General features: G+C 47.3%; 1 protein-coding gene and 1 long non-coding RNA gene across 3 annotated transcripts; both read left to right on the top strand.

Annotated features, from left to right (window-relative positions):
- Positions 1-1318: 1318 nt before the first annotated feature.
- On the top strand, positions 1319-7792 carry LOC112397967 (uncharacterized). 2 transcript variants are annotated; one of them, XR_003002901.1, is made up of 4 exons: positions 1319-1950; positions 2758-2884; positions 3808-3929; positions 5169-7792. It is a non-coding gene; the product is annotated as an uncharacterized LOC112397967 (long non-coding RNA). The 2 variants fall into 2 exon arrangements; XR_003002900.1 differs by having other exon boundaries at positions 3808-3940.
- A 4865-nt stretch (positions 7793-12657) lies between these two features.
- On the top strand, positions 12658-21078 carry LOC112398001 (zinc finger protein 304-like). Its single transcript, XM_024742365.1, has 3 exons — positions 12658-13058; positions 14662-14788; positions 16666-21078. The coding sequence occupies exons 1-3, from the start codon at positions 13026-13028 to the stop codon at positions 18657-18659; spliced, it is 2154 nt and encodes a 717-aa protein (XP_024598133.1). The 5' UTR covers positions 12658-13025; the 3' UTR covers positions 18660-21078.
- The last annotated feature ends 3152 nt before the right edge of the window (positions 21079-24230 follow it).

Genomic DNA, 24230 nt, shown 5'->3' with positions numbered 1-24230 from the left:
ACATAAACTGACTAGATGATTAACAACCCCAGTTTTCTCTTTCTGGATGCCTGGGAGGACAGCGTGTCTCCGCTTTCTTTACAGTTAACTTTGGGACCATGTGAATGAGACATGGCCAGTTGAATACGGGCAGAATTGATTGTGACTGTGTGTCTTAACTGTTCTTGCATTTGTGCACCATTCTGGGAATCTCCTCAGTGGTTCTAGATTTCACACCTCCCCAGGATTTAGTGCTCCGTTGCGTACTGTAGGTTCAGGAGATGGGTTGATGGTGTTTTGATGAGGACAGGACCTGATGACCTGAAAAACCTCTAAGCTTCAAGCTGGGCCATCTCCTGATCACATATTTGTACCTGGGTCTACCTGTCCTGAAGGTCAAGGGGAGGACAGGAGGGGGAGAGGGAGGCCCCAGTTACTGTGAACTAGATGACATGTCATCTTATGTCACAAACGTGAAACCATATCAGCTCCACTCCACTTAGACCTGAGGGCAGTTAGTCCCGATGTTCTGAAGATCTGAATCATGTGGCCTTATTTGTAATGATGCAACTCTTTGGGCATCATGCCTACCTGTAGTTTAAGAAGCTGTCCTGGACTTCCATGGTGGTCCAGTGGTTAGGATTCTGTGCTTCTACTGCAGAGGGCTCGGCTTCCATCCCTGGTCGGGCAACTAAGATCCTGCATGGCACTCGGTATGACAAAAAAAAACAAACCCTTCCTGCGGTGCTCTTTAAGAAATAAATACGCCAAGTAGTACATACAAATGTATGATTTTATGTAAAGCGTTTAATCAATGCCTATGAGGCTACTTGCCAAGTCAAGGAATCATTGCTTTTTCACAAATAACGCCAAGGATCCTGCAAAGAGGTATCCCTGACTTATCCTCCCAAGCCCCGTACGCGAAAGCATTGTGATGTTAATGCTAATGACAGTAATAATAATCGTTCTTATTTACTGAGCATGAACTATGAGATAGGCACTTTTTATGTAAATAACCACGAGGGACTTAGTATTTCCCATTCTAGTCACAGTAGAGCCATGGTTCTTAAACTTGAATGAGCGCTACCAGGATTCCTGAAAGCAGAGAGTGCTGAGCCCCGTCCCCAGGGTTTCTGATTCTCTAGGTCTGGGTAAGGCCCCAGAGCTTGCATTGCTAACAGGTTCCCAGGTCCTGCGGTGACACGATTAGGGAGGGCGGGGCATTTCCCCCAGGCCTACGGAAATCTGGGCACTTTTCTTTAAAAGGAAGCGAAGCCCCGCCCCGCCCCGTATGAGGATTCCTGGAGCTAAATTATTTCCCAGTCTCTTCCCGCGGTGCCGCTGGGCCGTTGCCATGGAGAAGGGAAATGGCGCACGCGCGTGGGCACAGGCTGGGCGTTAACTACGTAACCCAAAAGCGGATGCCACCGGCGCTATCGCCCCCAGCCCTGGGCCAATCACGACCTAGGAGGGGGGCGTTTCCTTCGGCTTCGGGGCGGGACTTCCGGCCTCGCTGCAGGAGAACATCCGTCCGTGAGCGGGTGCTGGTTGGACGGCGGCCACGTGGACTCGAGCGTTGCACTGGGGCCGCATCTCTAGGGCAGGACGGGGAAGGAGAGCGAGGTGCCGGGGGCTATCTCCGCACCTTGTCCGGGCCGTGACGCCCCCAGCCCTGGCTCCTTCACTGTGACACTGTGTCCCCGTCCGTGGGACAGGCGACTTCGCGCCTCGTGTTTGCCAGGCCCTGCCGGGACCTCACGGTTTCCCGGGTCTTCTCACGCGCTCCGTTGACAGGGCCCCCGAAGGCGGCGGCCTGGGCCTTTCTAGCGTTTGACATTTCATAGCGAGATTCGGAGTGTGACACGCAGCCCGAGGTGACTCCGCCCTGGTCTCCCGCCTCTCAGGGCCCCATTCAGCCCACTGGGTCCCTTGGCGGTGGCAGGTGCAGCAGCACTGATGAATCCAGCGCAGGTGAGTGGAGGGTCACCCAAGGCCACACCCTCATGGTCCCCGCCCCTTGCGATAGCTGATGGTGTCCTGGGACTCTGCCTTTTCTTCTCCCAGTTCTTGGTCGTGGAGTCTCTGGAGGGAGTCACTTGTGGCGCAGGGTACTGAATTCAGACCAAGGATTTTATGCATAGTTTCCTGTACTGGCAACCAAGGGAGTAAATATCAGAACGGTGTCCTAGTGCATGTGCAAATACTCGGTGAGACTGAGTTGGGAGTGATCAGGGAACAGAGCAGCCGGGCAGAAGTCAGGCCTGGAATGGCAGCCCGAGGAGCTAGACCTCCCTTCTGAAAGTTTGGACAGAAGGTGGTGATTTAACACAAAATTCATTGGAAAGCTTTCCTCTGGCTGCACAGTGGAGACTGTGGAAGTGAGGGAGGAGGCAGGGAGACCGGGGAGGAGGGTGAACAGACAGCCTTAAGGCCCAAGTCCTGGGGGCTTGTGGGGGAAGGCTGAGCCTAAATGTAGTTGTGCCTCGGGGGTAGGCTCTGGATAACACCAGGAGGACTGGCTGGCAGGAGAGTGTTTGAGGTCTGTCATGCCATACTCAGCTGAGATAGTATTTTGTCTGCCCACGTGCCTGGTTTTGCTCTGGGCTGGACACAGTAATCAGAGGGACATGAAGAGAGAGCAGGCACTAGTGGTGCCAAGGCTGGCATCGCCTCTGAGCTGGGAGGCCGGGGAGGAGAGGGACGGGGTGGGGGGATTAGGTGAGTGGGTAGACTGGGGAGTCCTGTTGTCCGTGAGCTCAACTGTCCCCATCGTGGCAGGGCTGTGTGACCTTCGAGGATGTGTTCGTATACTTCTCCCGGGAGGAGTGGGAGCTCCTTGAGGAAGCTCAGAGACTCTTGTACCGTGATGTGATGCTGGAGAACTTTGCACTTGTGTCATCACTGGGTAAGTCTCTGTTTTAGTTATGTGTTGCTACATGGCAAATTACTCCAAAGCTAAGTGCATTGGAAAGACAAACGTTTATCTCACAGTTGGTTTCGGTCAGGAATCAGGCATATCCTGCTTGGATACCCCTAGCTCAGGGTCTTTCATGACCTTGCTGGCAAGCTGCCCAGGGCTGCCATCTGATCTGAAAGCTCACCTGGTTAGACTAGTCATTTCCTTGTTGGCTGCTGGCCAGAACCCTCCCACAGTTTCTTGCCATGTTGTCTTCTCCATAAGCAGGTCACAACAAGGCAGCTGATAGCCATGATAATGAGCAAGAAACAGCATCCAAGATAGAAACTGGTATTTTTATCACCTAATCTCGCAAGTGCCATCTCATCGTTTTTGCCATATTCTATTCATTAGAAAGTAATTTTTAGGTCCAGCCAACACTCAGCAGGAGAGAGTTAACAAGGACATGATTCCCAGTTTCCTGGGCTGGCTTTTGTTTTTCTCAAGGGGCAGTTCTCTCTGTCTCACAGTTCTGTCACGGCACGGCTTCTTTCCTTGGTTCCCTGGGGTAAATAGTGTGAGTATCAGGGCTGGGCGATGTGCACCACCAACCTGTACTGCCCCAAAGCTTTGAGATGAAGAATTTGGGGGTGAGAAGTCTTCCCCTCTGCCCCAGAGATTCCAGATGGCCTGGCCGCTCCTTGGCTAGGTGTCTGTCCAAATCCCTGGCCCAAGTTCTGCGTCCTTCCTCTAATTTTCTAAGGTCTGACATGGAATTGCACGCGCTAATATGGTCACTCCTTGTGGTGAACACTGAGCTCTTCCTGTAAGCCCTCTTCCAAGATTCTTTTTTTAATATTTAATTATCTTCTCTGCGGAGAGTGTCTCCCTGGGTCAGTGCTGGCCACTCACCAGCTCTTCCTTCCCATCAGGACTTGCAGTTTCCAGGTCTCATGGAGCCACCCAGCTGGAGCCAGAGGGGAGCCCAGGGTGCCTGAGAAGGTAGACGTGGCTCCAGTCACAGCAGAGAAGACCTGGAGGAGGCCTAGCCCTGGTGAGCGGAAGGTGCGGGAATCAGGGCTGGCTTCACTTTATTTTATTTTATTATTTATTTATTTATGTTTTTAGAAATTTATTTATTTTATTTATTTTTGGCTGTGTTGGGTTCGTTGCTGCGGCGAGCAGGGGCTACTCTTCCTTGCGGTGCATGGGCTTCTCCTTGCAGTGACTTCTCTTGCTGTGGAGCACGGACTTCAGTAGTTGCAGCACGTGGGCTCAGTAGCTGTGACTCGTGGGCTCTAGAGCGCAGGCTCAGTAGTTGTGGTGCACAGGCTTAGTTGCTCCACGGCATGTGGGATCTTCCCGGCCCAGGGCTCAAACCTGTGTCCCCTTCACTGGCAGGCATATTCTTAACCACTGCACCACCAGGGAAGCCCAGCGCTGGCTTCACTTTATACCAGCACTTTGTGCCACGTCTACTAGTGTTTAGGTGGCAACACCAGTGGCGAACCTTATCCCACTTGTCCTTCCCCAATTTTGATGCCTTCCTCATTTGTCACTTTTACTCTGACCTTAGGTACCTGTTAGTCCCACCCCCCTTTCTAGTCGCGCATCTTATCTGCTATTCTCTTGCTGCTCCATGCGGCACTCTACAGCACTGGGTTTCTTTTAACGTGTCACGAGATGTGCACATATCCTTAAATTTTCCTTGAACACTAAATGTTCTATCTGGCCAGATTTTTCTGGTCCTGGCTAGACCCTTTTTCATAGCACTCACCTGTCACAAGAAACCAGGAGCCTTGCTGGGAGATCATTTGCAAGGTGTCATTCAGAGAGCATGCCTCTCCTGCTCACACTGTATCCCATCCTGGTATCCTCTCCTGCAAGGTTTCCTTCATTCTTTTTTTTTTTTTTTGCGGTATGTGGGCCTCTCACTGTTGTGGCCTCTCCTGTTGTGGAGCACAGGCTCTGGACGTGCAGGCCCAGCGGCCATGGCTCACGGGTCCAGCTGCTCCGCGGCATGTGGGATCTTCCCGGACTGGGACACGAACCCGTGTCCCCTGCATCGGCAGGTGGACTCTCAGCCACTGCGCCACCAGGGAAGCCTGTCCTTCATTCTTTAAGCTATAGAGGCCCACAGCACACAGCAGCCCTTCCTCATCCTGATTCTGGGTCCCCTATGATGCCCATAGTCCCATAGACTAGTTGCCAGTTGTATCAGACACATATTTGTTATTGGATGCCATTTGCTACCAACTGAACATGGACTTCACCAGCATTCATCTTTTTTCAGGTTGTTGGCATGGAGTGGAGGATGTGGCTGCACCTTCTGAGCAGGGAGTTTCTGTGAGAGTGTCACACATGAGAACTCCCAAGGCAGATCCTTCCACCCGAAAGGCTCACCCCTGTGACATGTGTGGCCCAGTCTTGAAAGACATTTTTGCACCTGGCTGAGCCACAGGGAACACCATCTGGGCAGCACTCATACTCCCAACATGTGAATCATGGAGGAGAGACTTTTGGTATAGTTTAAACCTTGACTGGATGCAGAAGCAGTGGAGTGGAGTCTTCAGAAGGGAAAATCCAGGCCTCGTTTGTGAAGTGCTGCAGATCCAGTGTATCAGAGAAGGCCTTCACTTGCAGGGAGGGTTGGAAGAACTTCTTGGCCAGCACCTGGCCCCTCACAATGGGGAGAAGCCACACCGGAGTGTTGGGAGCTTATTCTCTGCTGTCCTCACTAATAGGCCCTTTTGGGTATTGGATTCCCATTAGGCCAGAAGGCACAACCTCAGGCCATAAAGCTTCTTAGCTGCCCTCATGGAGGGAATGTTGCTCCAGGGTCATTTGATTCTTTAACTCTCTGTTGGGGGCAAACCAGGAAACAGTGAGGGCCATTAGAACTGCAGGAAGAACCCAGGGACAGTTTCCCACAAGGAGAGTTTTCTCCGGAGGATGAGCTCTGAACACAATGGAGTGAGGACAGATGATAATCTCCACTCAGGAGTTTTACTAGAGCAATCCTCCAGGAGATGCTTTTCATGAACAGAACTCAACATGGACCAGGTAAAGCTTCCATGATCTACGCAGGGAAGAATCTCTGCAAGTGGAAGAAATGTGGGAAAGGGTTTAACAAACGTTGACGTGCCTTTCTCAAGAGGGCAGACCTCGGTCAACTCATGAGGATTTATGCTTAGCAGAACCATGTGACTGCTTCCACTGTGGGAAGGCCTTCAACTGCAGGTCAGAGCTCATGCAGCTACAACAGATTCACACTGAGGAGAAGCCTTATGAATGCAAAGAATGTGGGAAAGTCTCTTGTGTCAGGTCTGTTTTTGTCCCAAATAATATTTCCCACTCCAGGAAAAGTCACTTTGAATGCAAAGTATGCGGGTAAACCTTTTTTGACAGCTGTTTTTTTCACTCATCATGTGAGGGTTCTCACAGGAGAGGATCCCTGAGTGCAATGAATGTGGAAAGGGCTTCATTCACCCTTTTCTTTCTGGCCTAATAGGATCCACAATGGACAGAAACCCTTTGAGTGTAAGAATATCAGAGAGCCTTTCTCAACAGCTCTTCCCTGACTCAACACATGAAGCATCACACTGAGGAGAAACCCCATGAATACAGTGAATGTGGACAGTCCTTCAGCCTTCGTTCATCCTTCACCAAGCCTCGAAGTATTCATTCTGGGGAGAAACCACATGAGCGTAAGAGATGGGGGAAAGCCTTTCACAAGTGGACTTATTGTGATATCAGAGAACTCATACTGGGGAAAGACCTTTCGAATGTAACTCCTAAGGAAAATCATCTGACCAGAGGAAACGTCTTACTCTGAGAAATTATACCAAAGAGAAACCATGTAAGTGTCATTGCTGTGAGAAAATCTTCTGAGGCCAATCATCACTTATTGTCATCTAAAGAGTCATACTGGAAATGGACCCATCCTAGGACTTTGCACCTGAGAATTTATAAAGGAGAGAGAACCAGTGACTATTGTGCAATTTCAAAAATCTTCAGCTATAGCTCTACCCTTAGTATACACTGAAAAAGCAATCACAGGAATATTTAAAAGACAGAAACAAGGGAGGAAGGAGAAAAGAAGTAGATGTAACAGGAAAAGAAATATATTTATGACTTCTTTCCAGTTTTCCTGACAAACTTGTGACAATTTATTGGTTGTTTTTTATTGTTATTGGGTGGCAGGGGAGGAGCAGTGTTTGAGAGGTAAACACCTGAATTACTACATATGCACTATCTGCCATGCCATGCCAGGAGAGCTGGAGAGCTGGACACTTGAGAACAGCCCTGCAAATATTTATTTATTACAAAATATTGTCTTATGTGAAGCCTTGAATTATGAAGCATTTAAAACTTAAAAGAAATTAGGATACTAAGAATGTTGTTTAAAATTAGATCTAAGGAGATAAGGACACACTTATGAATGGGTACATTTTAGTGTACCACTTAAAACCATTTAAGGCTTCATTTTCATTTTTTAATTTATTCGTTAATTATTGAGATATAATTGACATAACGGTGTGTAAGTTTAAGAATGTACAACATATTTAATTCGATACATTTATATTGCAGTATGAGTGCCATTGTAGCCTTAGCCTCTGTTGTGCCACAGAAGTATCATTTCTTCTAGTGGTGGGAACAAATAAGATCTTGTCTCTTGGCAAGTTTAATGTTTATAATGCTGTTTTGTTGTCTGTAATCCCTGTACTTTATATTACATCTCCAAGAATTATTAGTTGTAAGTAGGTACCCTTAAACATCATCACCTCTCCCATCCCCTCACCCACCTCCAGCCTTTGGTAAACGTCATTCTACTGTTTTCCAGCTCAGTTTTTGGTTTTGTTTTGTTTTTTTAGATTCCACATATAAGGGATATTGTATGGTATTTGTCTTTCTCTGTCTGACATATCTCACTTAGCATAACATCCTCAAGGTCCATCTGTGTTGTCGAAAATGGCAGAATTTCCTTTTTTCTCAAGGCTGAGTAGTAGTATTCCATTGTAGGTATATATACATTTTTATCCATTCATCCACTGATGGACACTTAGGTTGTTTCCATGTCCTGGCTATTGTGAACTACAATAAACATGGAAGTGCATATATCTCTTTAAAAACCTGTTTTTATTTCCTTCAGTTTGGAGTTGGGATTGATTGGGGTTGCAGCCTGTCTCCACCATGCCTATCCCCAACCACATGACCTTGGTCTTGTCACTTATCTTCGGGGTTCAGTGTTCTTGTGTGTAAAATGGGAAGATGGACATTGAACTAAAGCTTAGGAAGCAAATTAGAAAGAAGGAAGAGCTTGATGTGGAGACCCCTGAATGATGCAGGACCCCCAGGCAGGGTTGGAGTCGCAGAAGAACATCTCCAGCAAAGGTAACAGGTGTCAACACAGACTGACAAGAGCATTGTCTGGTGCAGGAACCAGTTGACAGTCACTGCAGCCGTAGAGGGGAGAGGGGTGGGCAGTGAGAGCAGGGCAGGGAGAGATGAGTTGGGTTTTGTACTCGTGCAGTTTGAGATGCGTGTCAGACATCTAAGAGGAAAGATCGATCTAGTTGGATGTGCAGTCTGGAGTTCGGGGGCCATTCGGGTCTGCAGATATGTGGTGCTAGTGCGTCCAGCACCAGGAACGTGTCTGACACCTGTGATGGAGCAGTGAGGTTTATTGGTGTGCTGCAGTGTGGGTTACCACACCGTGGGAAATGTGGGGCCCTCAGTATGAAGGTGTTAGGACATTTTCTAGGGTCTGGGCTCGTGTTCAGTGATTTGGAGAAGAGTTTAAGGAAATGGAGCTTTGGTCTGAACTGGATGCTGTCAGGAAACGGAGTTAGTTTTATGATCAGATATCCTGAAATTTGTTATTTACAAGGCAGGGGAAGGCAGCGGCACTAAAGCAGCAGCTACTGGAAGATGGAGCTGTCACTCATGTTACCCAGAAAAGGTGGCTATCTGCTTGTTTGCACAGGACTCTGGTTGTCTGTGCTCAGATATGATGATAGGGTGGTTTTGTCATTGTCTCATTTCATCATGGTCACTGATTGGCCCTGACTGAGGTTGGTGTTCTGTGAACTTGTTTATATTGTAAAAAATAGTAAATATAAACCTAGGTTAAATAGAGTCAGGAGGGAATTCCCTGGCGGTCCAGTGGTTAAGACTCGGCGCTTTCACTGCCAGGGCCCAGGTTCCATCCCTGGTCTGGGAACTAAGATCCCACAGGCCATGTGGCACAGCCAAAAAATAATAATAATAATAAAATAAAACATTAAAAAAAAAAAAAAGGAGGCCAGCAGGGGAAACTCTCACACCCTGCAACTGACAGCAGAGCTCAACAGGAAGAAGAAAGACTCCTCCTCTTTCTTGGCAAGGACTCAGCCAGTGAAAAGCCCTCGACTCTTTCTTTACTACAGCCCTCTTAATTTACTTTTTCCCTCTATAAAAGTGTTCTCCTACCTTTGCTGTGCAGGTCCTTGCCTGGTGGCTCGCCATGGCTGCAGACTCCGAGTTACAATTCTCAGCTGACCCTGAGTAAGCCAATCTTTGCTGGAACAATAGATGGCAGTCTTTCTTTTAGGTGAACAATATTCAACAGGAGAAACCCAGAGTTCAGAGGTGAGTGCCAGACCAGCAGCCTGGCCCCCAGGATCCCCCTGAACTCTGCTTTCCCCCTTCCAGTCATAACCCCTTCCATGGCATATAATTTAAACGTGTAATACAGATCAGCACCACACACAGAGTTCTAGGCAGAGGGAACATCCTGTGCGGTGATGGGGGTGTGGGAGTGATCCTGGGGCACTTGAGAAATTGAAAGTTCAGTGTAGGGAACTCTGAGGCCAGGGCCTGGGGACTGGTCAGAGAGGCCTCTCAGAGCAGGTGAATTCTGAGTTGGGACAAGCTGAGGGCACAGATATCCCAGCAGACACCCTGTTCCAGGAGTGCCCAACTGCTTGCAGAGCCTGAGTGGCATGAAGAGGTCCCCTTATGGTGACTGGGCTAGGGCAGAACAAGGGACATGGGGTCAGCATAGGCACCTAGAGGGAGGCACACGCAGGGCACACCCAGACACGCCGTGGGACATGTATAGACCAGGAGTGGACTCTACAGGACCATCACACATAGGACTCCCCACAAATGAATCGGCAGATGTGCACAGACACATATGTGGGACACAAAATCCTATGCAGAGGCACACCCAAATTCCCACCAGGACACAAGCAGAATAGAGAGGATATATTTATATTAACTAAAGACACACACATGAAAACAGACACATGTGCACACAAATCCCATACATACCAAGAACGGTGCTCACAGGGACATGCATGGGCAAAAGGCAGATGCACCCATTGGCACAAACATGTACCTGCAGACACGGGCACAGGCATGCAGAAAGAGTATGGAGACACAGAGAAAGAAACTCCTGGACACACAGAAAGACTACACAGGAGATCACAGGGACAGCGGAAACAGGTACATTGAGAGAGGGCTCCATGTACAGAGCCAAAGGTAGACACCTTTGCACAGCCATGTTGACAGAAGCAGATGTACAAATGGTCATACATAAATAGGTACAGCAATCCAGAGAGACACAAAAGAGCTCACTCGGTCACATACACAATTACACAGGCGTTCCCAAATGCAGATAATCAGATCTGTACACATAGGAATGTGATAATAAATGTTTAACACCTGCTCTTGAGAAGAAAGTGCACACAGATTACATAAATTCATTACAAACTTTACAGATATAAAGGATGCATAGCACACAATTTACAAATGATGATAATATATCCAACAGTCTCTACTGTAAATTCCACATGCCAATTAATTCTCACAGTGCTTTCATTAATTTCAGTTTTAACTCTTATGTGTCAAGATTACCATTAAATTTCAACATATGTATATATTATAACCAAGCAACTCCAATTCTAAGCATATACCCATTAGAAATTAGGGCATTTTTTTTCTCCTAAATATATATACATGAAGGTTTATAACAACTTTATTGATAACAGCCAAGAGGTTGAAACAACTCACTCAACCATAAATGGGAACATGCTTAAACAAATTATGATCTGGTCACATGAATGAGGGTGTAAGAGTGTAGAATGTAGAAGATGAATAAAAAATGGGTGTCTGGTGATCAAATCAAGGATTGTGCTAGAAATTGGCTAGTCATTCACCAATACTGTTTTCTCCTCCTGGACACCTAAGAGGACAGTCATGTCCCAGCTTCCCTTATTTAATTTGGGACCATGCAAATAAATTTTGGCCAATGGAACTGGGCAGGAGTGATTGTGAATAATGTGTCTTCAGTTTATCTTCTCATTTATGTTCCTTCCTGGGGTTGCCTCTTTGGACCTCACTGTTTCCAGTTTTCACACCTCCCCACGAATTATTGCTCTTTTGGGAGCTGAAGAGAAGGAGGACCAGACCTGGTGACCTTGAGCCACTAGATATCAGACTGGACCATGTCATGATCATACATTTGTACCTAGGTCTGCCTGCCCTGACAGTTAGAGGGGAAGGCAGGTGGAGTTTGAGTCTTTGTTCTTGTGAATTAGACATGAACTATGATGTCATCTTATGAAGTATACCATGATATGAAACTGTGTTAACTCCACTGCCCACTTAAGCCTAACAGCAATTAGTCTTCTGTAAAAATGCATCCCTTTGACAAGACTTCTTCATCTAATGTTTAAAAAAAAAAGTAGAATGAACCGACAGGTATACAGGTGTGCTCTATGCAAAATTTTTACCATTATCTATAACGCTACTTGCTGACTCAGGGAGTGATTGTATTTTCTGTTTTAAAAAACGTGATCAGTGATTCTGCAAAGAGAGGCCTCTGACATCCTCCTATAGCTGTATATGTGAGAACCTTGTGGAGATGATGAATAATAACAATAATAGCTTGTGTGCATTTAGCAGCAGGCCTTGTGCTAAGCATGTTTCATCTCACTTCCCATGAGGTAGGTTGTAGTATTTTTCCATTTTAGTTGTCGTACTTTGGGGGAGGGAGGTGGTCATGACTTTTAATAAGAGTTCCCACCTCCGGGGGGTTTCTGTGTCGGAAGGTGTAGGTTGGATCCGAGAACTTGCATTTTCAGTAAGTTCACAAGCGCTGCTAACCCCATTTTGGGTAGCAAGGAATAGGAGGACCATATATTACTACCCGAAGACCGCAGGAGAGAGGGATATTAATTATTCAATTTTTTTTTTGGCCGGCCCGCGCGGTTTGCGGGATCTTAGTTCCCCCGACCAGGGGTCAAACCCACGCCCCCGAACTGGAAGCGTGGAGTCCTAACCACTGGAGCGCCGGGAATTCCCTTCATCGTTCAATTTAAATCTCAGTCCCCAAAACTCGGGGGTGAAGCAGTTCTCCCAGGATGAAAGAATGGTCCACCTGCTGGAGACGGCGGAGGACGCGGCTTTGTCACAGGTGACCACGTAAATCTGGACGCGTCGCCTTTAAGAAGAGCCCTGACACTCCGCGACCCAATTCCTCCCTGAACTTTCTGCCTCTACCTGCCTCCGCACTGCTGTCGGGGAGAGCCGGAAAAGTTCCCCTCACCTGCTTGGATGGAGGACACAAATTCCTTTACCCATAAGTCTGTGCCCGGCGCATCCGTACTGCGCCAATGACAGTCCGGAAGATGGACGTTTCCTGACGCCCTTGCCGGCAGAGGCGGGACTTCCGGCGTCGCGGCCGTGACGTCTTTTGCTTGCGCCAGGGCTGTCTAGAGTGGCTGTGGAGGCTGGGAGGCCTGGCTGGGGTCCGCCTTCCGTGCGGCTCTTCGGAAGCTAACAGGGAAGGACAGAAGAAAGGATAGGACCTCCCTCCGCGCCGTTTTTAGGATCCATGGTCCCCGTCGTGTTACGGGCCGCCTTGCGCGGAGGTGTCAGCCGGGGCTGCGCTCTTCCCGAGGCCTTCGCACCAGCCCTCCGTCCTCGTCCGCTTCCGGAGGCGGCACCCTGAGGCTGAGCGCCTTTTTACAAGGGGGAGCCTGGGGCTCTGAGTGCGACAGTCGTCCCGAGGCCCCTTCGCCCAGTGTGGGGTGGGGGTTCGGCTGCTCCCGCAGAGCCCGCTCCAGTCGCCAGTTTCTCGACCCGGTTCTGCTCAGAGGATCCCATGGCGACCGCGACGCTTATGGACCGGGCTCAGGTGAGTGGAGGGTCCCTCGAGCCCTCACCGTTTCAGGTGTAAGGGATGGTGTGTTCTAGGGCTTTCAGCACTTCGCCTTCATCGCTCCCTTTTCTTGAGTATAAAGGCGGTGAAGGGCGGTCCTTGACGGTGGATATGTGGCGAGGTTCCCATTCCCAGTGTTGACGGGGTGAGGCGTGAAATGGTTTCCAAGGCCCAGGAGCCATCTGGTACAAACACTTGAAGGTGAGAATGAATTAGGAGTGTTCAGGAAACCGCAGGTTTATGTTATGTTTGGTGAGAATAGAGAGCAGGCAGTCAGGAATCAGGCCTGGAATGGCAGCCTGAGGAGCTGGGCCTCTTTTCTGGTGGTGGCGGGAGCCATAGAAGGTTTGTAACAGAGAAGGGAGGTGATCTGACATAGGTGTTAACAGGCTTCCTCTTGTAGCAGAGTGGAAAGATTGGGGAAGCCTGAGGGTGGGCAGGGAGACCAGGATGGAGTCTACTGCAGTAGTCCAGGTGAGTGTTGATGGTGGGTGGACCAGAGTGGTGGCAGTGGAGGTTAGAGAGGTGTATGGATTTTGTATATGTTTTTAAACTAGGGTCGTTGGAGATTTTCTGCTGAGACATAGTGAGATACTGGGACTCTTCACCTGTCCCTCTCCCTGCACTTGAGTCTGGGGGCCTTAAAGGAGGGGTCCTTTCTAGCCCAGTATCCTGAATCTAAGCCAACAGTTATATGAAGAGGTTCCTGCTTCTGGTAGCCAATGGGATGAGGACTGGAAGGGTGTATTAGACCCAGGAACAGCATGTGTAAATGCTTGGAGGTAAGATTGAGTTGGGAGTCCTCAGGGAACCACAGGTCTTCATTATGTCTTCTGGGAAAAGGGCCAGGAGTCAGGCAAGAATGGCAGGCTGAGGAGCTGGGCTTCTATTCTGATAGTGTTGAAAAACATTGAAGATTTGGAGCAGAAGAGAGATGCTCTGAATCGGATCTTAGCAGGCTCCCTCTGGCTGCTGTCTAATTGAGAATGGAGTGTGGGCATGAGGGAGGAGCTTACTGCAATAGTCCACATAAGTGTTGATGGTGGCAAAGAAAGTGGAAACTGGGCCCTGAGGACTTGGCATCGTGCTCAGGCACCTGGGTGGCAGTGGTGCCTGTCATAAAGATATGAGTACTTCCTGGATACTGTATGCAGAGTGGCTTCAGGAGTGGGGGTTGCCTTGGAGGTGCATATGTTGTGGATCAGAAGGTTGTCAGTGTTAATGGGGTGTGGCCCCAGATATGAGGAAAGTGTGGTTCAGAGTGATACATGTTGGGAGGAATGTGACCTGATGGCCTTAGTTGTTTCTGGGAGGCATGTTCTTGAGGATGCTAGCAGGAGAGTGTTTTGTGCCCTTCATGCAAGACCCATAGCTTATATAATATATATCTGCCCACCTGCCTGGTTCTGCTCTGGGCTGCACACAGTGATCAGAGGGACAGGAGAGAGCAGGCAATAGTTGTGTCAAGGCCTAGTATCGCCTCTGAATTGGGAGGCTGGGGAGGACCGTGGTGGGGTAGGTTAATGGGTAGACTGGGGAGTCCTGTTGTCCGTGGGCTCAATTGTCCCCATCGTGGCAGGGCTGTGTGACCTTCGAGGATGTGTTCGTATACTTCTCCCGGGAGGAGTGGGAGCTCCTTGAGGAAGCTCAGAGACTCCTGTACCGTGATGTGATGCTGGAGAACTTTGCACTTGTGGCCTCGCTGGGTAAGTCCCTGTTTCAGTTATCTATTGGTACATGGCAAATTACTCCAAAAGTTAGTGACTTAAAACAATTAAAATGCGTTATGTAACTTTCAGTGTTTCAGGAACCTCGCTCGTCACAGCTTACCTGGGTGCTTTTGGCTTAGGGTCTCTCATGAGGTTTCAGTCAAGCTGTCAGCCAAAGCTGTGTTCTCATCTGAAGGCCATTCTCGGGAAGAATCCACTTACAAACTCACTCACGTTTTGTGTTTCCAAGATGTAATTTCTTGCGGCTTGTTGAACTGTGAGCGTTAGTTCCAACTGGCTGTTGGTCAGAGGCCTCCCTCGGTTCCTTGTCATGGTGGCCTTTCTGTAGTGCACCTCATAACATGTAGTGCACCTCATAACGTGCCTTCTCTGAGCAAGTGTGCAAGAGAGAATGTCCAGGATGATGGCTGGTCTTTTTCTAACCTGACTTGGAGAAAATGATCCCATCATTTTTGCCCTATTCAAATGGGTCAATCAGTCCCACCTACGGTCAAGGGAAGCGGCCTACACAGGGGCGGGAATGCTGGGAGGTAGGCATTCTTGGGGGCCATCAGAGAGGCTGCCTTCCACAGGCCCTCATGCCCGCTCCAGTGTCCTTGGGGTTTGCTTTTTCCCCACTTCCCTTGGGGCAGGTCTTTCGGTCCAGCCAGATCAATGACTCTTCTCCTTCCCTTCTTTGGTTCCCAGAGTAGGCACTGTGGGTGCCGAGGCTGGGCCGTGTGTGGTGTCCCCTCCCTCGCTGAGCAGTCCCGACACCTCTGCCCAAAGTCTTTCAGGATCAGGTTAGCAGTTCAGGGCTCTTACAGTCTGCTTCACAGATTCTGCCTCGGTTGGGCACTTCCAGATCCATGATGCCTCTGCGTCCATGTTCTGCCCCTGACCTCTGGCTGAGATTTCCTGGGGCATGACTATGCCAGGAATTGTAGGTACTGACATGGTCACTGCTTGTGGCAGACACAGGGATGTTCCGCCAAATCCTCCTTCGGGTTTTTCTCTCTCTCCTTTTTTAAAAACATATTCTCTTCTTCTCTGTGGAATGGGTCTACCTGGGCCACCCATCTGCCCTGTGATTTTTTTACAACTTCCATCTTCCTGATCACATGTAGTTTTCCAGGTGGAGAGGGACAGGAAGCCCCGGGTTCCTGACAGGGAGCCTTGACTCCAGCCACAGTGAGAGAGGCCAGAGAGGGCCTGACCCTGCTGCATGGGAGCTGAAAGAGAGTGATCTTAGGGCTGGGTTCACATCGTACCATCAACCTGCTTTGTGTTCACCAGTGTTTTCTTGCCAAGGCACATAGCAGTACCTCACTTCTCCCTTTCCTTCCCCATTCTTGGCACTTGACATTTCTGTCTTCCATCCCTTGGCTGTTTCCCCACCTCTCTGGCCTCCATGTCTCTCACTCATTCTCCTCTTCTCCGTCCACAGTGCTCAGCAACACTGGCTACTATAATGTGTCATGAGTTGTGCACATATCCATATGTAGTCCTTAAGAACAAGCTACTTACTTGCAATCAGATTTTCCTGGGCCTGGACACAGCTTTCTGCACAGAGCTCACCTGACACCAGCAGCCGAGGCCCTGCTGAAACGCTTTTGTAGAGGAGTGAGTTGGAGACCTCGCCTCTACTTCCAGTACTGTCCAACATCATTTTGTCTTTACCCATCGTTAGAGTTCCTTCATACTGTGACCTTTAGAGGCCCAGGACTGACAGTGAGCCCTTCCTGATCCTGGCTCCCTCATCCTGCCAAAAGTCAGTGGACTCATTCATTGGTGTGTCACACATACCTATGTGATGGAGTTGCTGCTTCCCACCAAAGTCAACATGTCCTTCACTAGCATTTCTTTGATTTCAGGTTGTTGGTGTGAAGCAGACAATGAGGAGGCCCCTTCTGAGCAGAGCGTTTTTGTAGAAGGAGTGTCAGAGGTCAGGACTCCTGAGTCATGTCCATTTATCCAGAAAGCCCACCCATGTGAGATATGTGACCCACTCTTGAAAGACATTTTGCACCTGGCTGAACACCAGAGATCATGCCCTGCACAGAAACAGTACACATGTGACCCCTGTGGGCGAGGATTCCTGTTCAGTGAAAACTTTTATCAGCACCAGAAGCAATATAGTGGGAAGAATCCCGTCAGAAGGGGTGATGATGGGGCCTCACTTGTGAAGAGCTGTGCTGTCCACACGTTAGGGAGACCTTTTACTTGCAGGGAGGAAGGGATGGACTTGCCAGGTAGCTCTGGCCTGTTCCAGTACCAAAGCACTTACAATGGAATGAGTCCATGCAAAAAGGCTGAGTTCATGGAGCCTTTTCCACAAAGCTCCAGACTCGGGCGACACCTGGGAGACCATGATGAACTGATGCTTCTCAATTGCAGTGACAATGGGAAAACGTTCCTGAACACCTTCACTCTCCTTGACAACCAGATAACTCAGGCTGAAGTGCGAGCTTTCAGTTGCCTACCATGTGGAAATCTGTCCAAGGAGAAATCAGTTCTTATTCATCACACAAAAATTCATAGTGGAGCAACATCACATGTGTGTAAGGAATGTGGAAAGGCCTTCATTCACCCGTCTCACCTAAAAACCCACCAGAAATTTCACAATGGGAAAAGACAATATACATGCAGTGAATGTGGGAAGGCCTTCAGCCGCAAAGACACGCTTGTACAACACCAGAGAGTCCACACTGGAGAAAGGTCTTATGACTGCAGCGAATGTGGAAAAGCCTACAGCAGAAGCTCCCACCTTGTTCAGCACCAGAGAATTCACACCGGAGAAAGGCCTTATAAGTGCACTGAATGTGGAAAAGCCTTTAGCCGTAAAGACACACTTGTTCAGCACCAGAGATTTCATACTGGAGAAAGGCCTTATGAGTGCAGTGAATGTGGGAAATTATTTAGCCAAAGCTCTCACCTTATTGAGCACTGGAGAATTCACACTGGAGCAAGGCCTTACGAGTGCATAGAATGTGGAAAATTCTTTAGCCATAACTCCAGCCTCATTAAACATAGGAGAGTCCACACAGGAGCAAGGTCTTATGTGTGTGGCAAATGTGGGAAGGCTTTTGGCTGCAAAGACACACTTGTTCAGCACCAGAGATTTCATACTGGAGAAAGGCCATATGAGTGCAGTGAATGTGGGAAATTCTTTAGCCAAAGCTCTCACCTTATTGAGCCCTGGAGAATTCACACTGGAGCAAGGCCTTATGAGTGCAGTGAATGTGGGAAATTCTTTAGCCAAAGCTCTCACCTTATTGAGCCCTGGAGAATTCACACTGGAGCAAGGCCTTATGAGTGCAGTGAGTGTGGAAAGGCCTTCAGCCGTAAAGACACGCTTGTACAGCACCGGAAAATCCACACCGGAGAAAGGCCTTATGAGTGTGGCGAATGTGGAAAATTCTTTAGCCATAGCTCCAACCTCATTGTGCATCAGAGAATTCACACTGGAGCGAAGCCTTATGAGTGCAGTGAATGTGGGAAATGCTTTAGCCACAACTCTAGCCTCATTCTACACCAGAGGGTTCACAGTGGGGCAAGGCCTTATGTGTGTAGTGAATGTGGGAAAGCCTACATCAGTAGCTCCCACCTTGTTCAGCACAAGAAAGTCCACACTGGAGCGAGGCCTTATGAGTGCAGTGAATGTGGGAAATTCTTTAGCCGCAACTCTAGCCTCATCCTTCACCAGAGGGTTCACACTGGAGAGAAGCCTTACGTGTGCAGTGAATGTGGGAAAGCCTATAGCAGAAGCTCCCATCTTGTTCGGCACCAGAAAGTTCACACTGGCGAAGGGCCTCATGAATGCAACAGCTTTGATGGCCCTTTAGCTGCATCTGTTACACTTGTTTAGCAGCCAGAAAGTTCACGCTAGAGAAAGGCCTTATGAATGCAGAAAATGTGCTGTATCCTTGTTCAAGGTATTAGGACTCACACCAGAGAAGAGCTCTGTGAGTGCCCTTTGTGAGGGAGCCAGCAGGTCAACCTTGTACAATCGTACATCCACCCCGGGGAGATTCCCGATAAGTACCACATAGGTGAGAAGCTCTCATGAGGTGCATTGCACTTCCTCAACTGTCCAGGGCTCTTGACAGTTATATCACTGCCAGTGCCTGTGGTGGAAGCCATCTCATTGGTGTTAAGTTTCCACAGTGTCTGTCAGTTACTCCAATATGCTCAGGAAAGGTGGAGCCCTGTGCTGTCTCTCCTCATCCCTCTAGGGGATTGTGAATGTTCTGAGTGCACAGAAGGTCCTCATTTCCACCTCCATGACTGGGTACTGAGTGACCATGATCTAGCTCTGGCCGAAAGGACCAGAGTCTACTGGGGATTTCCAGACAAGATTTCGCTTCTTCCTGGAGAATGTTGACTGTCACATGATAGCTGTGACTTATTTATCTTGCTCCCAAGTCACCCAACTTTGGAACTCCCTGTCCATGCTACTCTAGTTTGTGCAGTGATAAAGGCCTGCTGTGACAGTCTTTACTCATGGGAGGTCAGTTCACTGTGTCTAATGGATTAAGAAAAAATTGGGTTTTACCGACATGAAGGGAGGAACACCTTATGTTGACACCAATGTTATGTGCCTCAGAAGGGACAACTGGGTGGTAGAGAACAGCTCTCAGTCTAGTCTGGCCTAGGTTGCATTGTTGCCCAAGGCTTGCTAGAAAAGTCTGAAGAGCTTTATGCACCTAATCCTGTGGTTTAGAAGTCAGGATTTACTGTGAGCCCAGAGTTCATTCTGAGGAGGGCACAGTTGGTGTGGAAATCTCCAGTGCTTGTGGAAGCAACATGAATTGGGTCCTTTGTTCCTAGGGAATGTCCCATATTCCCCATCACTTTTGAGGGATTTCTGTCTCCTGGACCTGTACAGGAGCCAGTCCCTGATGTCCAGAATCTCATAGGCAAGTATCATTGACTGGAAGGCTTTAGCCCTTTAGGGCAAGGTAGGAATCATAGTTGGTACAGAAACACTGATATAATGGAGTGGGGATGACTGTGGCTAGTGAGAGAATGTGTGTCTATTCTAACAGTGGCATCTATAAACGTCCATGTGATTTTGGCTGTATGGCATGAAAGTGTACAGAAATTCTCAGGACCTTCAGACGTCTGAGTCTCCTGCGGCCAATGCACTGTTACAGTAAATAATCTAAAGATTTGTGGATTCCTGTACCTCCCTGTGCTGTTGACGTTATGGCCATCACTGCACAGGCAGGAACCCCAGCACTGATGAGAGATCCAGGGATCAGGCTTCTCTGACCCAGCCAACATTTCTAGTGACTGAAGTGGATGTGGACTTCATTGCTGATACTGAGGCAGGGCTCATCCCCCTAAACTGTGGGGAGAGGGATATGCTAGAACCAGAACAGTTGGCAGATGTGACTTTCCAAGAGGAATGGTAAATATGGATTTTCATAGGGAACATTTAGTTCTTAACATCTTCATTAAGGTATGGTGACATGAAATAAACTGAATATATAAAGTGTAAAACGTGTTATGTTTCACCATGTGTAAATACTGATGAGACCACACCATCAAGATAATGGAGATATCCCACACAACCAAAAGATTCCTTGTATCCCTTTATAATCCTTTCCTCCCAGTCCTTTCTGGCCCCCTTTCCCACAGTTCACAAGTAATAGCAAGCATTTTCTAGAATTTCATATAAATAGAATCATGGTATATACTTTCTGGGGAGTGGGGACTCTGACATTTTTCACTAACCGTAACTATTTTGAGATTAAGCCATCGTGTTGCATGTATTAATTGTTCCTTTGTATTGTTGAGTATTATTCCATTGTATGGATATACTACAATTTGTTTTTTATCCATTTGCCTGTTAGTGGATGTTTGGGTTATTTCCAGCGTTTGGCTGTTACAAATAAAGCTGCTGTGAAGATTTGCTTATAAGTTATCACTGAATAACATTCCATTGTATGGATGTAACAGTTTGCTTATCCATTCACTGGCTGAAGGACATCTTGATTGCTTCCAAGTTTTGGCAGTTATGAATAAACCTGCAATATGCATTGTGTGTAGGAGGACATAAGTTTGTAGACCTCAGATTTCAGTTTGTTTGGTTTCAAGCCAAGGCATGATTTGCTGGGTCATATAGTAAGAGTATATTTAGTTTTGTAAGAAACTGTCTTCCAAAGTGGCTGTATCATTTTGCATTCCCATGAGCAGTAGGTGAGAGTTCTGTTGCTCCATGTCCCTGTCAGCATTTGGTGTTGCCAGTGTTTTCGATTTTTGCCATTCACATAGGTGTGTAGTAACAGTATGTTTTTTTTTTTTTTTTTTTTTTTTTGCGGTACGTGGGCCTCTCACCGCTGTGGCCTCTCCCGTTGCGGAGCACAGGCTCCGGACGCGCAGGCTCAGTGGCCATGGCTCACGGGCCCAGCCGCTCCGCGGCATGTGGGATCTTCCCGGACCGGGGCACGAACCCATGTCCCCTGCATCGGCAAGCGGACTCTCAACCACTGTGTCACCAGGGAAGCCCTATTCTATAGTTTTGTATTTAGGTTTATTATCCATTTTGCGAAAATATTTGTGAAAGGTGTATGATCTGTGTCTGGGTCACTTTTTTAAAGCCCTATGTGTTGAAAAGACTATCCTTTCTCCATTCCTTTGCCTTTGCTCCCTTTTCAAAGATCACTTGACTGTATTAGCATGGATGTATTTCTAGACTCTCTGTTCCAGTTTTCTCCATTTATTGTGATAATCATCGTGTGGCTTTGGGGGTTTTTTTCTTGTCTTTTATTTTATTTATATGGTTTTTTCCATTAATTGATATTCAGCCAACCTTGCCTTTCCTGGGACAAATCCTACTGGATCATGTTGTATAATCCTTTGTATATGTTGCCGAGACAGTTTTCTGATACTTTGTTAATGTATTTTACATCTATATAAATGAACAATAATGAGTTTGTATATTTGTTTTCTTCTGATACCTCTGTATCACAGGGGTCCCCAACCCCTGGGCCGTGGACTGGTACTGGTCCATGGCCTATTAGGATCCGGGCCGCACTGCAGGAGGTGAGCTGCGGGAGGGCAGCCGAGGAGCAAAGCTTCATCTGCTGCTCCCCATGGCTCGTGTTACCGCCTGAACCACCCCCCGCCCCAACAACCCTCCCACCCAGTCCATTGGAAAATTGTCTTCTTCGAAACCAGTCTCTGGTGCCAAAATGTTTGGGGACTGCTGCTGTATCACAGTAATTCTGATCTCATAGAATAAGTTGGGAAGTGTTTCCTCCTCTGTTTTCTGGAAGAGTTTTTGAAGGATCAGTGATATTTCTTTTTTAAATGCTTGCTGGAATTCCTTAGTGAAGGCACCTGAGCCTGGAATTTTCTTGTGGGAAGATTTTCAATAAAAACTACTTTGTATAGTCCTATATACATTCTCTACTTATGTCAGATTTGATCATTGGTGTCTTTTAGGAATTTGTCCATTTTAACTTAATTGTCTAATTTGGGAGGTATAGGATTGTTTATAATATTCCCTTATGATACTTTTAATTTCTGTAGTGTCTTCATTCCTGACTTTGTTAGTTTGTTGTCTTCTTTTTCTGTGAGCCAACTTAGAGTTTTGTCAATTTTGTTGATCTTTTGAAACAACCAACATTTTTTCTTTCATTGATTTTTTAAAATATTTTTTCTGTTTCCTGTTTCAGTGTTTTGTTCTATTCTTTATTATTTCCATTCTTATCCTTGCTTTGGGATTAGTTTGGTCTTATTTTCCAGGTTTCTTAATATGGAATATTAGGTTATTGACATCATTCTTCTTTTGTAATAAGCTTTTCTTTTTTTAATTTTTTTTTGGCTTCATTGAGTTTTTGTTGCTGTGCGCGGGCTTTCTCTGGTTGCAGCGAGCGAAGGCTACTCTTCGTTGCGGTGCGTGGGCTTCTCACTATGGTGGCTTCTCTTGTTGCAGAGCATGGGCTCTAGGTGTGTGGGCTTCAGTAGTTGCAGCATGCAGGCTCTAGAGCACAGACTCAGTAGTTGTGGCGCACGGGCTTAGTTGCTCCGCGGCATGTGGGATCTTCCCAGACCAGGGCTCGAACCTGGGTCCCCTGCATTGGCAGGCGGATTCTCAACCACTGGGCCACCAGGGAAGCCCTGTGATAAGCTTTTTAAAGTTATAATTTCCCTCTAATCATTTAATTTAGTTGTAGCATATCAATTTTTTGTACGTAGCATTTTTATCTTCATCTAGTTCAAAATATTTGTTTGTAACATTTTCCCTGTAACTTCTTCTTTTACCTGTAGGATTTTGACAGTTTAATAACTTTTTCTATTAAATTTGCAGGGATGGTATCACAGAGCAGGAAGAATGCTTTTGCTTTTTCAGTCAATGGCCCAAGTGTTACTGTTGAAATGGGGAAAATCTGTGGGTTATTTGAAATACCTTCCACTCTTAGGAAGAGATTGAGCTAAGCTGTTGGTATTTAATGGAGAAAAAATAGCAACCATACCTACCAGGAATTGGTGAGGATGATCATCTATAGTTAACTCATCTTGAGGGCTTAAAGGATATGGCAGGTTATTGGCCACTTTTCCTTCCTCAAAGCACCCTGACTGCTCTGATTTGAGGGATTTTCTTTTTTAAAATAATTAATTAATTTGGCTGTTCCGGGCGTTTAGTTGCGGCACACAGGATCTTTGTTGCCGCATGCGGGATCTAGTTTCCTGACCAGGGGTCGAACTCGGGCCCCCTGCATAGGGAGCAGGGAGTCCCTGAGGGGTTTTCTTTGTCTTGGTTTTTCTTCATAAGATGGGACAACCTTTTTTCCAGTGTCCCTTCTATTTACAATATTTACAAGTGTCCTTGTCAATAGGTGGTTGGTTGGGACATGGGCCCCTTAGCCCCTGCTGATCTGCAGGGACACATGTTTTCCTCAGATCCTGTCTTGTGGATATGTAGCTGCCAGGTTTTATAGTTCAGCTAAAGGGGCTAATTATTCTAAGTTCTGTTTTTGAATTAGGTCTCCAAGTTCAAACTTAACACCACTGGTAAAATGACATGAAACAGCTGCTCTTACATAAGCACCTCTGTGACTCCCAGCTGTTGAAATTAGGAATTTTTTCTAGTCCTGAAAATCTCTTATAGTTTAAAAGTATTTTTGCTTTAATGATTAAATTACAGTGGATTTTTGCTGTTAATACTTCAGGTATAGCTTTCAGGAGACTTGGACCTAGTTTCCTGAACTTTCTATGACCCTCAGGCTTATTGTGGAAAGAGAACTCCCGTCAGTCCCTTCCTGGTCAGTCCAGTCAACTTTTGTCACCTTTGATTTAGCATCTTAGCTTCCAACCACCATGTATACAAGTTGTGTAAGTTAGGTGGCCTTGGTCAGATGTACCCTAAAGAATTCTAAACTTTTTTTTTTTTTTTTTTTTTTTTTTTCGAGAAAAAGCCCTCTCCCTT

Source organism: Neophocaena asiaeorientalis, unplaced genomic scaffold (assembly GCF_003031525.2).
Source record: "Neophocaena asiaeorientalis asiaeorientalis breed wild unplaced genomic scaffold, Neophocaena_asiaeorientalis_V1.1 scaffold582, whole genome shotgun sequence".
Lineage (NCBI taxonomy): Eukaryota > Metazoa > Chordata > Mammalia > Artiodactyla > Phocoenidae > Neophocaena > Neophocaena asiaeorientalis.
This window is presented reverse-complemented; position numbering and strand designations above follow the sequence as displayed.

What these genes read in the sequence shown, in the direction of transcription:
- LOC112398001 (XM_024742365.1), top strand. Translation starts at nt 13,026, where the DNA reads ATGGCGACCGCGACGCTTATGGACCGGGCTCAG. An exon ending in CGCTTATGGACCGGGCTCAG is followed by an intron (nt 13,059 to 14,661) that starts GTGAGTGGAGGG and finishes CCATCGTGGCAG; the next exon opens with GGCTGTGTGACCTTCGAGGA. An exon ending in TGCACTTGTGGCCTCGCTGG is followed by an intron (nt 14,789 to 16,665) that starts GTAAGTCCCTGT and finishes CTTTGATTTCAG; the next exon opens with GTTGTTGGTGTGAAGCAGAC.